This window comes from Crocuta crocuta, unplaced genomic scaffold, assembly GCF_008692635.1.
Source record: "Crocuta crocuta isolate KB4526 unplaced genomic scaffold, BGI_CrCroc_1.0 scaffold127, whole genome shotgun sequence".
Classification (NCBI taxonomy): Eukaryota; Metazoa; Chordata; class Mammalia; order Carnivora; family Hyaenidae; genus Crocuta; species Crocuta crocuta.
Window position 1 is genome coordinate 5409012 of NW_027532008.1, and position 13005 is coordinate 5422016.

Below are 13005 nucleotides of genomic sequence, written 5' to 3' on the forward strand. Positions count from 1 at the left end.
CCCCCTGCCCCCCCGCCACAGGTGAAGATCTGTGGCGCTGGCAGAAGCAGAATCCTTCAGGCTTCGGTGCGCAGGCCTGAGACCCTCCCTGGCCACGCTCCAGCGAAGGAAAAACACCTGCTTGCTCTCCAGCCTCCGCTGCGAACCCAGGGGCCTCGGCCTCCCCTACCTCAAACCCCATGCGGGCCTGCTCAGCCCACCGGGCATGAGGCCAGGGGTTCCACTGACCAGGAGTTGGGGGTCTCCCTCTTCTTTTCCTTGAACACGTCAGGACCACCAGAAGCAAATGGGGGAACAAGGGCCCCGACCCAGGCACTAATTTATACTCTGTTCGGAGAGATTTCCAAAGTATTTAAAATAAAAGTTTTCTAACACTGGGGCAGATGCCTGCACATGCTCACTCTCTACCCCTTGGACAGAATCATCCAGCCTGAGAGGTGAAGCAATTTAATTTTATCGGAATCCAGGACACAAGAAAAACACCCAAAACCACACAGAGACAGAAGACGAGACACAACTCCCCCACCTCCCCCCGGCCCTAGAGTGGGGACAACGTGGGAGTGGGACAGCTGGGGGACACCTTGAGCCTCAGTCCAGCCCTGCAGGCTCCAGGCCTACGTGGGGGTGGGGGTGGGGAACAGGGCAGTGGGGGGAAGGGTCCAGCCCCCATGTTTTGGGGGGGGCTAAGGGAAGGCCCCCCTCGAAGGACTGTGCCCCCTCACCAACACCCCTGCCCAGGGGCAGGCAGCCCACAGCAGCACGGGGGCCGGGCCATGGACACATTCATGATTGAGAAGCAGCTGGAGGGAAGGAGGAGACACACGATTATCTGGGCAGAATCACTTGGGGGAAGGGGGGGAGTGGTAGGTGGGGCCTGGGAGGGCCCCATGGGCCAAACCCTGAGGTCACAGGAGGGGGCCCAAAGCGGGGCTAGTGAGTGAGGTCCTGAGTGAGTGGGTCAGCGGCTGGGCCCCTTTCTCCCGCTGCCTACAGCCCCTTCAATACTGCTGCCAGGGGGGCCCACCTCCAGGGAAATGGGAGAAGAGGGCGGCCCAGCCCCTGCTGCAGACAGCCAGGTGGCTGAGGCCAGGAAGGCAGGCCTGGGCCTGCCTGCCCCAGAGGCCTATGGGAAGAGGACAGGTCAGGGATGGTGGGGACGGGGACTCGACCGGCTCAGATCCCAGATGGTGCCGTGCGTGCTGGGTCCCCCAGAAGCTGGGGGCCTGCGCTGGGGGCCAGCGACTCCGGTTAGACAGGAGGCAGCAGCTTCTCAAGAAACTCCTTCACAGCCGCCATCTCCTGGGGGTGAGGAGGGACTGTGAGAGGCTCCCAGCTGGAGGAGAGGGGGGAGCGGGAAGTGGTCCCCTTCACTGACCTGAGGGCAGGAGCTGTGCATGACACCTGGGTAAGTCTTGAACTGGACCCTGGCGGGCGTGACAACGGACCGGAGCTTCTCAGCCGTCAGGGCCCCAAACCGCACTGGAACCATGGGGTCCAGCTCCCCGTGGCACTGAAGGATGGCCAGGTCCTTGGCACTGCCATTGGCTGCCTGTGGGCCAGACAGGGCTCCGAGGGCAAAGCCAGTGCTTGGGCACAATCCCCAGGCCACGAGGAAACCGGAAGAGCAGGAGGGGACCTGTGGAGACACTCACCTGGGGGAAGGCCCGATGCAGAGGCAGCCAGCAACTCAATGCCACAATGCCAGCCAGGGGGTGGGGACAGGTGAGGGCCGTGTAGAGGGACAGGGCCCCACCCTGGAGGGAGGAGAGAATGAGAGGTCATGAGGGCACAGCTCTCCTGCCACCCCCTACCCCCTCTCTCTCCCCTCACCTGTGAAAAGCCTCCCAGGACGATTCGATTGGCAGGAATCCCATTCTTCATCTCGTGCTCAATCAAGGCCTTGACTGGGGGGAGGGGGCATGACTGGGTGGGGGCAAAGCTGCTGGAGGGGCCCAGGGAAGGGAGCCAGATGCTGCCCAACACTCTCCTGGGGGGCCGGCAGGGGAGGAGGGGGGTGCTGAGGAGGGACTGGGGCCTTACTGTTCTCTGCTGCCTTCTTGATGCCGGCCTCGTCCTCTGGGGCATCTGGACTCAACCCCATCAGGTCAAACCTGAGGGAGGAGCGGTGTTGGCAGCTACCGGAAGACCCTGGCCAGCCCCCTCCCCTGCAGCTCTCTCAGCAGCCGTCCCTGCCCCCGCCACTCACCAGGAGGGCATCACCATCTTCATGTTGAGTGTCACGGGGATCCGGGGTCTGGGCAGGGGCGGCAAGAAGGGCCATCATGCTCAGAAGGGGTGAGGGAGCCTCAGCAGAGAGCAGGGAGGGGGCAGAGTAGCCCCTGGGGGCCCCTCCCAGCGGGGAAGGCCTGTGTTTAAGGTGTTGCCAGGCAACGTGCCACGTGGGGCTGGAGGCTGGGGCATCAGCAGACAAGCAGAGCCCAACACGGGGTGACGGGGTTCCAGCTCGGTGGGTGAGTACTTGGGGAAGGGGCACAGGAGGTCCCCGGGTCCAGGAGGCCTTAGGGCTGGGGGACTGGGGGGCTGGGGCTGCAGGCTCTGCGGGACTGAAGGCTGAAAACGGCACTTCCCACTGCCCTGGGCCCAGGCCGCAGGATGCAGCTGGCAGGAGAGAACAGGCCTGGGACCACAGGACACCCCCCCCCCCCCAGCTTATCCCCATCCTCAGCCCCTCCTTTGCTAGGGTGACACTCACGCATGGGGACAGATGTACTTGACGTGAGGGAGCCGGATGGTGGAGAGGGCGTCAGCCCAGCTGTGCCTGTAGGAAGGAAGGGAAAAAAGGCACCGATGTGGGGAGGGAGAAAGGAGGGCGCAGGCCTCTCTAATCCTGCCCGCTGGGCCCTTCCCCACCTTCCCAAAGAACACCCCCCCTCCAGCTCACTTACCCTGTGTCTCCGAGTCCATGTAAAAAAATAACCTGCAAGAGGGTGAGACACGGGGATGTGGAAAGAGGGCAGTCCCCACCCTGCTCTCATTCCCCTCTGGCCTCCAACTTCTGGCCCCGATCACCCCCAAGGACCTAGGGGGAAGTACAGTAGCAGCCAAACAGGGTGTTAACTCCCTGCCGCCTGGCTGCAGGCTGCTCCCATCTCAACACCGCACTTCCATTTCTGGCCTGGGGGCTGCCGAGGGCAGGAGGGGACCTTACCGCAGCCGTTTCCCGCTCAGCTCCAGACACAGTGGCAGCATCGGTGAGCAGGGGCACAGACATGGTGTTACCGCACATACACTGCAGGGCTCCACGGCTGGGGCCTGGGCAAAGTTGGGGGGAGTGGTCAAGAGCACGACCGGGCAGGGGACAGACGGCTGACACAGGACAAGAGCCTCAAACCCCAGGCCCACTCAGGCCGTCAACCCCCCCAAAGTACCTGGGTTCTGTCCTGGCCACAAAGAAAAGGCAAGAAGTCCCAGGCCAGAGGCGGTAGGAAGTTTGCCTCTATTATTCCAGGGCTGAAAAGCAGAGGCAGCCACCCAAGTGTCCCCGGTTCTGGCCCACCCCCTAGCCTGAGCTTGCTGGAGACGGAGAGGGGCAGAAGTAGGGCTTAGGGATGGTGGGGGAGGGGGAGCCAGGTCACCCCCTGCTGTCNCTCCAATCAAGAGCCCCCAGGCCCTCCTAACCAACTCCCAGCCCTACTGGGAAACGAAGGGGGGGGATGCCAGAAAAAATATGCTTTCAGCCCCTACCCCCAACCGCCCCACACATTTTCTCCAACCTCTCTCCCATCCAGCCCCCACCCGGCCTTCACAAGCAGTTTCTGGCTCAGCCATTCCCAGATCCCCAGGGGGCTGCCCTTGTCTCCAGCAGGCCCACGAACTCGGGTCCACCAGCCATAACTGGCGCCCCACACCCCGCTGAATGGTGCTACCTGCTGCTGCTACTGCTCACGGAATCCAACCAGGTCCCCCAGTCTGACCGTGCTCTGGGACTCCCAAACACACAAAAGAATGTGAGGCTGGCTGGCTCCTCCCCATCCTTAGCATCCTCCAAAGTCCCCAGAAGCTTGTGCAACCTGTTCCTAAGCGCCCACCCTTGCCAGCGGCGCCCACCCTCCCCACTGGCTTCAACCTTCCATTTCTGACCGAGTGCACCTCTCCACGTGAGACCCCTCACCTCTGACCCTGGGGTCCCTCTTCCCACACGGGGATGCACCTTTCGCCCTAAGCTGGGACTCCCTTCCTCACTGGGAGACTTCCACCTCTCACCCCAGGGTCCCCCCTCTCAAAGTAATGCCTTCCCCGCGGACCAGGGAAGGGAGCTCCCCACAGTAACAACTTCCACTCTAATCCAGGGTCTCCCACTCCCTATACTGGGAATGTCTGTTCTGACCAAGGATCGCCCCCTTCCCACAGTGACATTTTCTACCCTGACCCAGGACCCTCTCCTGTCCACAAAGGATTGTTCTACTTTTGACCCTGTGGGGCCCCCGCCCCACAATAGGATCTTCCACTTTCCACCTCAAGTCCCTCCCGTCATAGCCGGGCCGCCTTCTCGCCCCTCTCTACCCCCAAAGTCCCCAGGACTGGCCAGCGCCTCTTCGCACCTCACTCCCCACCCCCATCCCTCACAACTGCGGTCCCCTCCCCACTCTCCGGGAGCCCCGCGGTGGTCCGATCTCCCCCCAGTGCCCTCCCTCCGCCGCCTGGCCCCGGACGAGGGTACCTCCACTCCCTGGGGGTTTCGAGACCTCTCGGGCGACTCTCCTCTTTCTCCTGCACAGACACACTCTCTTCCCCCTCGGCCGCCCCCGCCGGAACTTCCGTTCGAGTCCCGGGAACCCAGCCATCGCGCTGCCGGAAGTAGCCTGGCCAGCGGTACGGAACCCGGAAGTGGGCGTCGGCGATCCGCCAGATAGGAGCTGCCATGTTGGATACGGTGGGGCCGCTCCCCGTAAGGAAGGCAGGGAGTCGCCTGCAGAATCTAGATGGCGCGTCGGGAATTCCTGCTTGCTGCCACCACCCGTGCGCCTCCTGGAGGAAAGCCCTCCGGAAGGGGTGGCACACCTCTCCTAGCATAGTTTCCCACGCTGTCGTCTTGGATATCCGCCACTGGCTCTAATGCCGTTTCTGGATGGACTCATACTCAGAATGACCCAGGACGTATCATACACTGGAGGGATGGAATCATACACTTAAGACACCTTTAGAGACCATCTAGTCCTCCACTCTTACTCTAGAGAGGAGGAAACTCACGCTCGGGGCGGGGAGGAAACGGCAATCTCAGGACAACACTGTACTGCTGCCTCTCGGCACCTGCTTCCTGAGCTATAAAACACGGTGATAACCACCACCCTGCCTCCTTCACAGCTTTGCTGTTAGGCTCAAATGAGGTCGTGTGGAAATGCCTTGTACACTGTAAAATTACAGTGTGAGGGCATAGTGACTAAAAAGGACCCTGGGAAAACAACACAGGTCACATCAGGACAGCTGGCCAGGCATTGGCCGTGCGGTCTTAGCTCTGCCTCGACAAGCAATGCCACGCAGACGGTGCACAAAGTACCATCAACGAGCTCCAGTTGTTAAGAACAAAAAGGGCTTCATTTTGTCCCCATTTTGCTGTTTGCTGCACTGATAAAGTGGAAATGGGCTCAGGGTCCACAGAAAGGCTGGAAAGGGAGGCAAACTGAGTTGAAGGGCCACGTCCCTAAGGGAAGAGGTGGGCATCTGCAAACAGGAAATGAGTGACAGCGGTTCCTCAGCAGCTTAGGACTCATTCACCCAGCATAACTTACAGTAGTTGTTCTTTGAACTGTAAGAACACCGTCAACTTGGGAACTCCAAAGCACTTTCCCCAGGCCAAGAGGCAGTTTGGTCTTAGGTGTTCAATAGGTCACAAAGAACCTAAAATACCAGGATTCCGAGCAGGAAATCTTTGGGTCCCAAGAACTGCAACAAGCCGACGTTCCAGACCAGACGTCAGAGAGGGACAAGTGCACGAGACCACGCAACTGCCCCCCATGCAGGATCCCCACGCAGGCTGCTTATGGAAGAGTGAACAATTCCTCCTGCACCCCCAATCGCCCAGGATCCTGGGGCACTTCAGTCTTGAACAAATTCTTCAGAGCGAAGCTTCCAATTCAGAAGCCCAGCCCAGGGGCTACCTGTGACTAGGCTTTAACTAGTGGATTAATGAAGGGATAGTCTGCTCTAAGATTTTTTAACTTATTCTTCCCCCTACTCCAAATTTAAAGACATAGCCTTTATTTTTATCTCCAAAATGATCCAACCGAAATAAAGACACTGTGGCTGAGGAATAGGTCCCTTAGTGCATCAAGAATTGTTGTTTGTACTCTGGGAGATTTCAGGATGCATTTCAGAAATCTTGAGGCTTGAGAAAACGGCGGCAGCAGGCTTTCCATTGGACAGGCTGGAGAAACAGTGAGGGCCAACACTTTCAGGAGAATTCTCTCAAGAGGATCAGATTCAACACTAATTCCCATTATCCACTGTTTCTGTTTTCTGCAAAGGAGAGAATCCTGACCATCTCAGATCTCATTTTAGATATTTAAATTCTCTCCAATTGCTATCTTGACTTACAGAATTTAAGTCCAAAGTCTTGGGTCTGCCATGTGCTGCTCACTTGCTCTTCTTTCTTCTGGTGAGTTCCAGAATCACTCCGCAAGTTAAATGTCACTCCACAAGTTACTTCCTCTCATGAGAAATTGGACATCGGTTTATAACTTCACGTTCCTCTTTACAAAGTGTGGGTGGGTGGTTATAGCAGTATTTTTGGTCCACTGTACCTTTCCTGGAGAAATGATCTAGTCTTGAATATCACTGTGGCACTTATGATCTACCTAGTACAAAACAACAAATTTCAAAGTTCCTGTAAAGTAAAAGTTTCATCAGGACTACCAAAAAATCAAAAGAATATACAAACATGAAGTCCAGCAAAGATTTATTAGGAAGCTTATTAGTTACGGCGAATAAAAAGCCATGAACAGAAAAACAGATCTCCAATTTCTGGCACTGTGCTTGTGACACTAGTTAGAAGCTAATAAACATGAAGGATGTCCCAAGGGAATCTTGCCTAGGTCCCAATCTTATCCAACCAGGATAGCTCACCCACACAGAAACGATGCCCAAGCTCTCCCAAGACTGCTTACCTAGGCAGGGAGAAAGGGAGAAAGACCTGCTCCTCGAGCTATCAGGCACCACCAGGGCATTCCTGCTCTCCTAGCTTTGACCATGGGACACTAGTACGTGACAGACAACTCCAAGCTGGGCAACTTGACAAGAATGCTGAACACTGACAGGAAGAAGGAGCAAGCAGGGACAAGTAGTTCTAGTTGGAGACCCTCCTGATGGCTAATAGAAACACAGTGCTGAGGCTTCAGAAAGTTTACTGCAGCCCAGGAAATAGTTTCCATTAAAAAAAAAAAAACCAAGTCACACAAAAATCCTGCCACAAAGCAACAAGACACTTGGGATCCCATGGCCACACTGACTGGGAAGCCAGGCCAAAGACTGCCAGATCTGACCAGCCCCAGACGCAATTTCTAGGCCCTAGAGAACCACGACTATCCCTCAGCACCCACACAACCCTGCCCGGTGGTGTGGTATCTCCTGCAGCAAGCCCCAAAGACAAAGCCTGGCAGAGGCTGTGGCACCGGCTCTCTCTGGACCCCCAGCTCTTTGTCCTCCCCAGCAGGACGCTGTACATCTTCGCTGACACAGTGCTTCTGTGGGAGCCCTGGGCAGCCTTAGGAAATGAAGTGTGTCTGTGGGGTAACCTGGTGGACCCTGTGGTCTGCCGGGTTGGCTGAGGCTTCATAATTGCAGATGGTCACCTCATGTCGGCGAAGCTGCAAGAAAAGGGAGAGGCTGGGTCAGCTGGCCATTTCCCAGACCATACCCTGGAGTCATCGTCCTTACTCAGGTTCACTGCTGGAAGCCATCTCTTCCCCCTTCTGATACATTTATCCTAGGAAAACTGCAAAGACTACATCCGTGATTCACCCCATAACTCAGAAGACCCAATCCCCACTGTAATGGTGCCACCATGAGAACAGCACCTTGTCTAGCTTGTTTATCATCTTATCTCTGGTGCCTGAAACAAGAAAGGTCATCAAAAATGTTGAATGAAGAAAAGAATCTTAAAGTGAAAAAAATGAATTGATATCAATTGTATTATTTCAACTCCCTTAAAAATACTGAGAGCCCATCAAAGCAGATGGACAGTGTACAGTAATGAAACCAAGAAAAATTACAAACAGACTGGGAGCAAGCAGTGTCTCACCTGCTCTTTCCTTTCCCTAAAGCACCTACATGGCAGCACACAGATGGATACACACACACACACAAACACACACCCACACACTGAGGGGTCAGGAATTCCTGCCCCTTCTTACCTCAGTCCACTCTCCTCTCAGGCCAATATACAAGACCTTCGTGGTATCAGCTCCAAAGTTTTTTGAAATATGAATTGAAAGATGATAGACATTTGAAAAACGAGAAATTCTAGAGAATGAAGGGGGTCGGGAGAGAAGACACAGGTTAGAGTTCAATGAATATCTCAGCACCCAGTCAAATAATTCTAGCTCCAACTTGTAAAATCTGGGCAAATGTCAGAGAAAACTTGGGGCTCTTAGGTCTCATTCTTCCTTTCTGGATAAGCAATGGATTCAGCAGACACAGCCAGGGCATCTGCCAGATCCTGCCCAAGGCAATAAGAATAGAAAAATGAGTCAACACCGCCCTGCCCTCAAGGAGCGGGAATGAGAAATGCTGTGCGACCAAGCAGCGATTCTGCTGCAAGTTCAGTGTTGATCTCACCAACCAGGAAACAGACAGAGCCAGTGAAGAGCTAAGGCGGTCATGTGTAACGTGGCCTGTTGGAAGCCCACTGTGCAAAGAGAATTCTGAAAACGTATTTCCTAAGACCACCCTAGGAGCTCACTCAGATCTGTCGCTGCTTACAAACTGAACAGGCCTATGGCTTGCCCTGCATCTCTGCCAAAAACTGACTGAGCTGAGTATCAAGCTTCCCTCCACCGTTTTAACTAGTTTCTGCTACAAAGAAAGCAGGAGATGGGCCCAAACTCAACTGCAAGCTCAGTAAGTGCTAATGCACATGTGTGTTCACTGCCAATGAACGCCTGCTGTTCCTCAGAAACCAGAGAATGGAGACAGGTTCAGTGCTTACTTTGTAGCATACTCTAATTCTCCCGTAAGATCCCGATTTAGACTAAAGGTCTGATCTGGCTCCCTGTCTGTATCATCAAAGGACATCTGTGGAATGTTTTTGTACCTGAGAAAGGAAAGGGAAGAAAAATCAAGAAATGTGCATTATCATACTTTTCAGTTTTTCAAAACTGCCTATTGACTCAACTGCCTTCGGTTCTATCAAAAAAAGATCAAATTTTAGGAATGGCATTTTACTGGCATTTATACACAAGTATCTTTAAACTAGCAAGAAAAGAGCTGAGAACTGCAACATAAGCTAGCGGCATCTCTGAGTGGGTTAAGATCACATGAGACGCAATATACAAAGAGAAGGCTCAGACCAGGTCACATGCAGCAAACGCATGGAGAAAACCAGCAACTCTGCACATTCAGACCAAGCTGAGGAGGTTAAACAAAACAGCTTACTCATGGGGGGAAATACTTTGGCAGAAACATATCAAACACAGTTAAGAGATAAGAGCAGGTCACTTAACACTCAAGCAATCTGTGTGTTCAAAATTCCCTATACATGGAGTCGTCTTAGAGTTCTGTAAAAACATAGTATCTGGGGGTTTCCATTTTGAAAAGACCACAAAAGGTTGCCAGCTCACAACGGGCTTTGGAAAGTCAAGTAAAACTGCTTGTGAAGAAAAAAATTTTCAAAGAAATATCTCAGAAACAGCTGTCTCCTCTTTAACTCACAGATTCTCAAGACCTGAGCCACACCCCCACCATCTCTAGAGTGTTTTTATTAACACACCCACACGGAAGGGGCCTAGATATAAGCGGCAGGAAAATGCATGTAATTTAATAAAGCAAATGTTTGCTTCAAAGTGTTCCTAAGAATGATGCACAGAATAATAACAGTGGACGTTTATGAGTAGCATTATGAGAGGCAGTGTAGCGCTGTAGTTAAAAGCAGTGTATCTGGAACCAGACTTCCTAGGCTTAAAGCCTGGCCCTGTCACTTCCCAGCTGTATAATTTTGGGCAAGTTGTTTAACCTCTCTGTATCTGTTTCCTCATTTAAAAACTGTGGATGGTGATAGTACATATCCGATACAGTGTTGAGGTTACACTGAATCAATGCTAAGATACATAGACTTAAAAAACTTTCCTATGGGAAATTTCAAATTATACAGAAGTAAAGAGAAAAATACAATTACTCTAGCTCCATTTATCACTCGGCTTCAATAATGAACATTATGCCTATATGCTATCACCCCCATTTGGTTTGTGCTTGGTATTTTAAAGTGATCCTAAACATCTCACTTCACTCCTACTTTAGTACATATTTCTGAGAAGTAAAGACTTCTTAAAATGCCACTGTTAAAAAAGTGGTACCATTTTACAAAAATTAACAATAATTCCTTAACATCATCTAACACCTAGTCTGTGTTCAAATCTCACTAAATACCAATTTAACTCTTCCAGATGTTTCAGTGGCATGTCACAGTTGAAGAGGCAATCTTTTTTCTTTGTTAATGGTGTAAAAGATATATCAACGGCATCTTAGATTCAATGAAGTGTAACATACATAAAGTGCTTAGATCTGACGTCTTACGTTAAGTATTTGTACCTGCCCTCCCAAAATGGCGCACTTATTAAGTTCCAGACTTATTCTAAGCTCTTTACATGTTATAGATCATTGAATCCTCTCTACAATCTTACGAGGTTCCTACTATTACTGCTGTCATTTTACACATGAGGGCACCGAGATAAAGAGAAGGTAAATAATGGCCCAAAGTCACGCAGCTGGTAAGTGGCACAGACAGAACTGGAACCCACGCTGTGTATTCCAGAGCCCACTCTTAACCACAACGCAACACGGATTTCTAGTTTTCTCGAGCCAATCCGTCTCCCCAGTAAACAAGTCTCCAAAAGCATCAACTCAAACGTACTGTTTACTTAAAATGATTAAATATGTGGGTTTGCTTTCAAATTCGTGTTTCTAACATTCAAAAAGGGTCAATTTCTTAAATTTTTCATTCAAATGTCTTCAGAAGAAATTTTTTTAATGAAAAGTTCTTCTGGTGTTTGTTTCTCCAGCACTCAGAAGTTTCCCCTTCTTTCGGGAGGGCTAGGCTGGAACAACGCAAGCTGTCACATAGGGGGCACTAGCCCTGGTGGCAACAGATTCCTGTGCCGCAGGAGCTGTACAGAACTTTGCTCGCTAAAGGGCGTGCATGCTCACAGGGAGTAATTCCACGTAAACACAACACACGCAAAGATTTTTAACTGTGTGAAAGACCAAGGGTACACCTGGAACCTAACCCCAGTAGAAACCATACAGATCTTTTGTGATTTGCAGCTGGGTTACTAAGGAAACTGCAAAGTCATCAACAATTGGCATTTATAGGATGCTCTCTGGATGAATGGCTGGCACAGCAAGGACTCTGAAAAGACACAAGCTGTTGGCCTTAAAGACACTTAATCTTAAAAAGTCGTTAATTCAGGAAGAGGTAAGTGTACCCTGATGCAGACCAAGACCAAGATTTTTAAGAGGGGGGGGAGGGTATAGTTAACCCAGTAAAAAAGAAAAAAGCATATTATTCTGGAATACAGTGCTAGCAGAGAAAAGAGAACTCCGAGGCTTCTTGAAGGCCTAAGCCCTTGCCACTTACAGTCTCATCTCTGAGGGGTGTGAGTCATCATCCTCTCCCATTATAATGATGCCTTTGAGCTTGACATTGCCTGTAAATCTGCCAGAATGCAAAAGAAGTTGTCAACCTGGGTTTGAACTACTGCTCAGCTGTGTGACCCCAGACAAGACCCTTCCCCTTTCTGGGCTTCGGTTTACTCATGGGTCAGGTTAACTGTGCCAGAAAATTGCTAAGATCCTGTCTGCCTCTGGCATTCTGCAGTTCTAAGAAACATACCATGACTTCTCGGTTATCTTTCAACCAGTACATCTTTCTGCTCTCCTCCTCACACCCACCACACCGTAATCTCCCCCCATTTCTAGAAACAGATGTGTGCTCTGGACACAACCAATGAATGAATCCTGATAAGGAGTCTGGGTACAAGCCTATCTAGCCTGAGGCAAACACCAAGGAGATACTTACGGAATATTAAACAGAAGCTCTTCATCGGCATCACTTTCAACAAACTGGAGGGGATGGGGGGCGGGGAGGAGAAAGCAACAAATATGTGCTGAGAGCCTACAGTTTTAGGCATCTTCCACCCTGCTCTGCGCCTGGGAGTGCAATGCAAATAGCCGACCTCCCTGGGGTTTTCAGCCCTTACTAACTTGATGCTAGTAAGTTAGTAGTCTACAGACCATCCTCTCAGAGGGTTAAACAGGGAACCCATGAATGAACCTTCAGGCACAACTAGCCTGAAACTGTGTGCAAAACTGTGCGCCTACGGGGTCCACAGCTTTCGGATGGCTGTGTGACCCCACAACGGTAAATGCTCTGGACAGGGTAACACGCTCCACCTGCCTAGCCTGTCTTTGGTCTTCATCAGGTGATATGATCAGGCCGCCACTGGGACTAGTAGTCAAACAGGAGGGAAAACGCCCTCACGGCCATACTCCCGAAAGCCCTGGAAGAGAATGTCGGCTTCGTAAAGCCAAAGCGCCCCTTTCCCTCTCCGGGACTCAGTTCCCCTACCTGCAAAATGGGGAGACTCGACGCTGTTTCCCTCCCAAGGGGCGGGCAGGGTGACAGGCACGGGAGAGCGCTTGGCAAGCGGGCTGTCGTTATTTTTAACAGCAGGACTGAGGCCGACAGAGCAGACGGGAGGCCTGAGGCCCCGCGCGGGTCCGCGCCTCGCCCGCCCGCCCTCCCGCCCCAGGCCCCGAAAGGCCCACCTTGGAGCG

General features: G+C 52.3%; 3 protein-coding genes across 6 annotated transcripts in view; 1 reads left to right on the forward strand and 2 right to left on the reverse strand.

The window, feature by feature from the left end:
• GALE (UDP-galactose-4-epimerase) overlaps positions 1–379 on the forward strand; it is a 4655-nt gene extending 4276 nt beyond the window's left edge. For all 3 annotated transcript variants that reach the window (XM_077775848.1, XM_077775849.1, XM_077775850.1), the window contains exon 11: positions 22–379. In XM_077775848.1, the coding sequence (XP_077631974.1) occupies positions 22–80 (59 nt within the window). In that variant the 3' untranslated portion in view covers positions 81–379. The remainder of the gene's footprint in view (positions 1–21) is intronic.
• A 52-nt stretch (positions 380–431) lies between these two features.
• On the reverse strand, positions 432–4791 carry LYPLA2 (lysophospholipase 2). Of its 2 annotated transcripts, XM_077775793.1 has the most exons (11): positions 4682–4754; positions 3390–3471; positions 3170–3273; positions 2907–2938; positions 2714–2779; positions 2207–2254; positions 2041–2111; positions 1831–1904; positions 1653–1754; positions 1376–1549; positions 432–1299 (listed from the first exon to the last, which is right to left on the reverse strand). In XM_077775793.1, the coding sequence occupies exons 3-11, from the start codon at positions 3245–3247 to the stop codon at positions 1249–1251; spliced, it is 696 nt and encodes a 231-aa protein (XP_077631919.1). In that variant the 5' UTR covers positions 3248–3273; positions 3390–3471; positions 4682–4754; the 3' UTR covers positions 432–1248. The 2 variants fall into 2 exon arrangements, with proteins under 2 accessions (XP_077631919.1, XP_077631918.1); XM_077775792.1 differs by lacking the exon at positions 3390–3471 and having other exon boundaries at positions 4682–4791.
• Positions 4792–6899: 2108 nt separating this feature from the next.
• PITHD1 (PITH domain containing 1) overlaps positions 6900–13005 on the reverse strand; it is a 13744-nt gene continuing 7638 nt past the window's right edge. Inside the window, exons 2-7 of the mRNA XM_077775531.1 lie at positions 12797–12996; positions 12248–12291; positions 11807–11884; positions 9164–9268; positions 8370–8478; positions 6900–7823 (exon numbers count right to left, since the gene is read on the reverse strand). Of these exons, the coding sequence (XP_077631657.1) occupies positions 7722–7823; positions 8370–8478; positions 9164–9268; positions 11807–11884; positions 12248–12291; positions 12797–12996 (638 nt within the window). The 3' untranslated portion in view covers positions 6900–7721. The remainder of the gene's footprint in view (positions 7824–8369; positions 8479–9163; positions 9269–11806; positions 11885–12247; positions 12292–12796; positions 12997–13005) is intronic.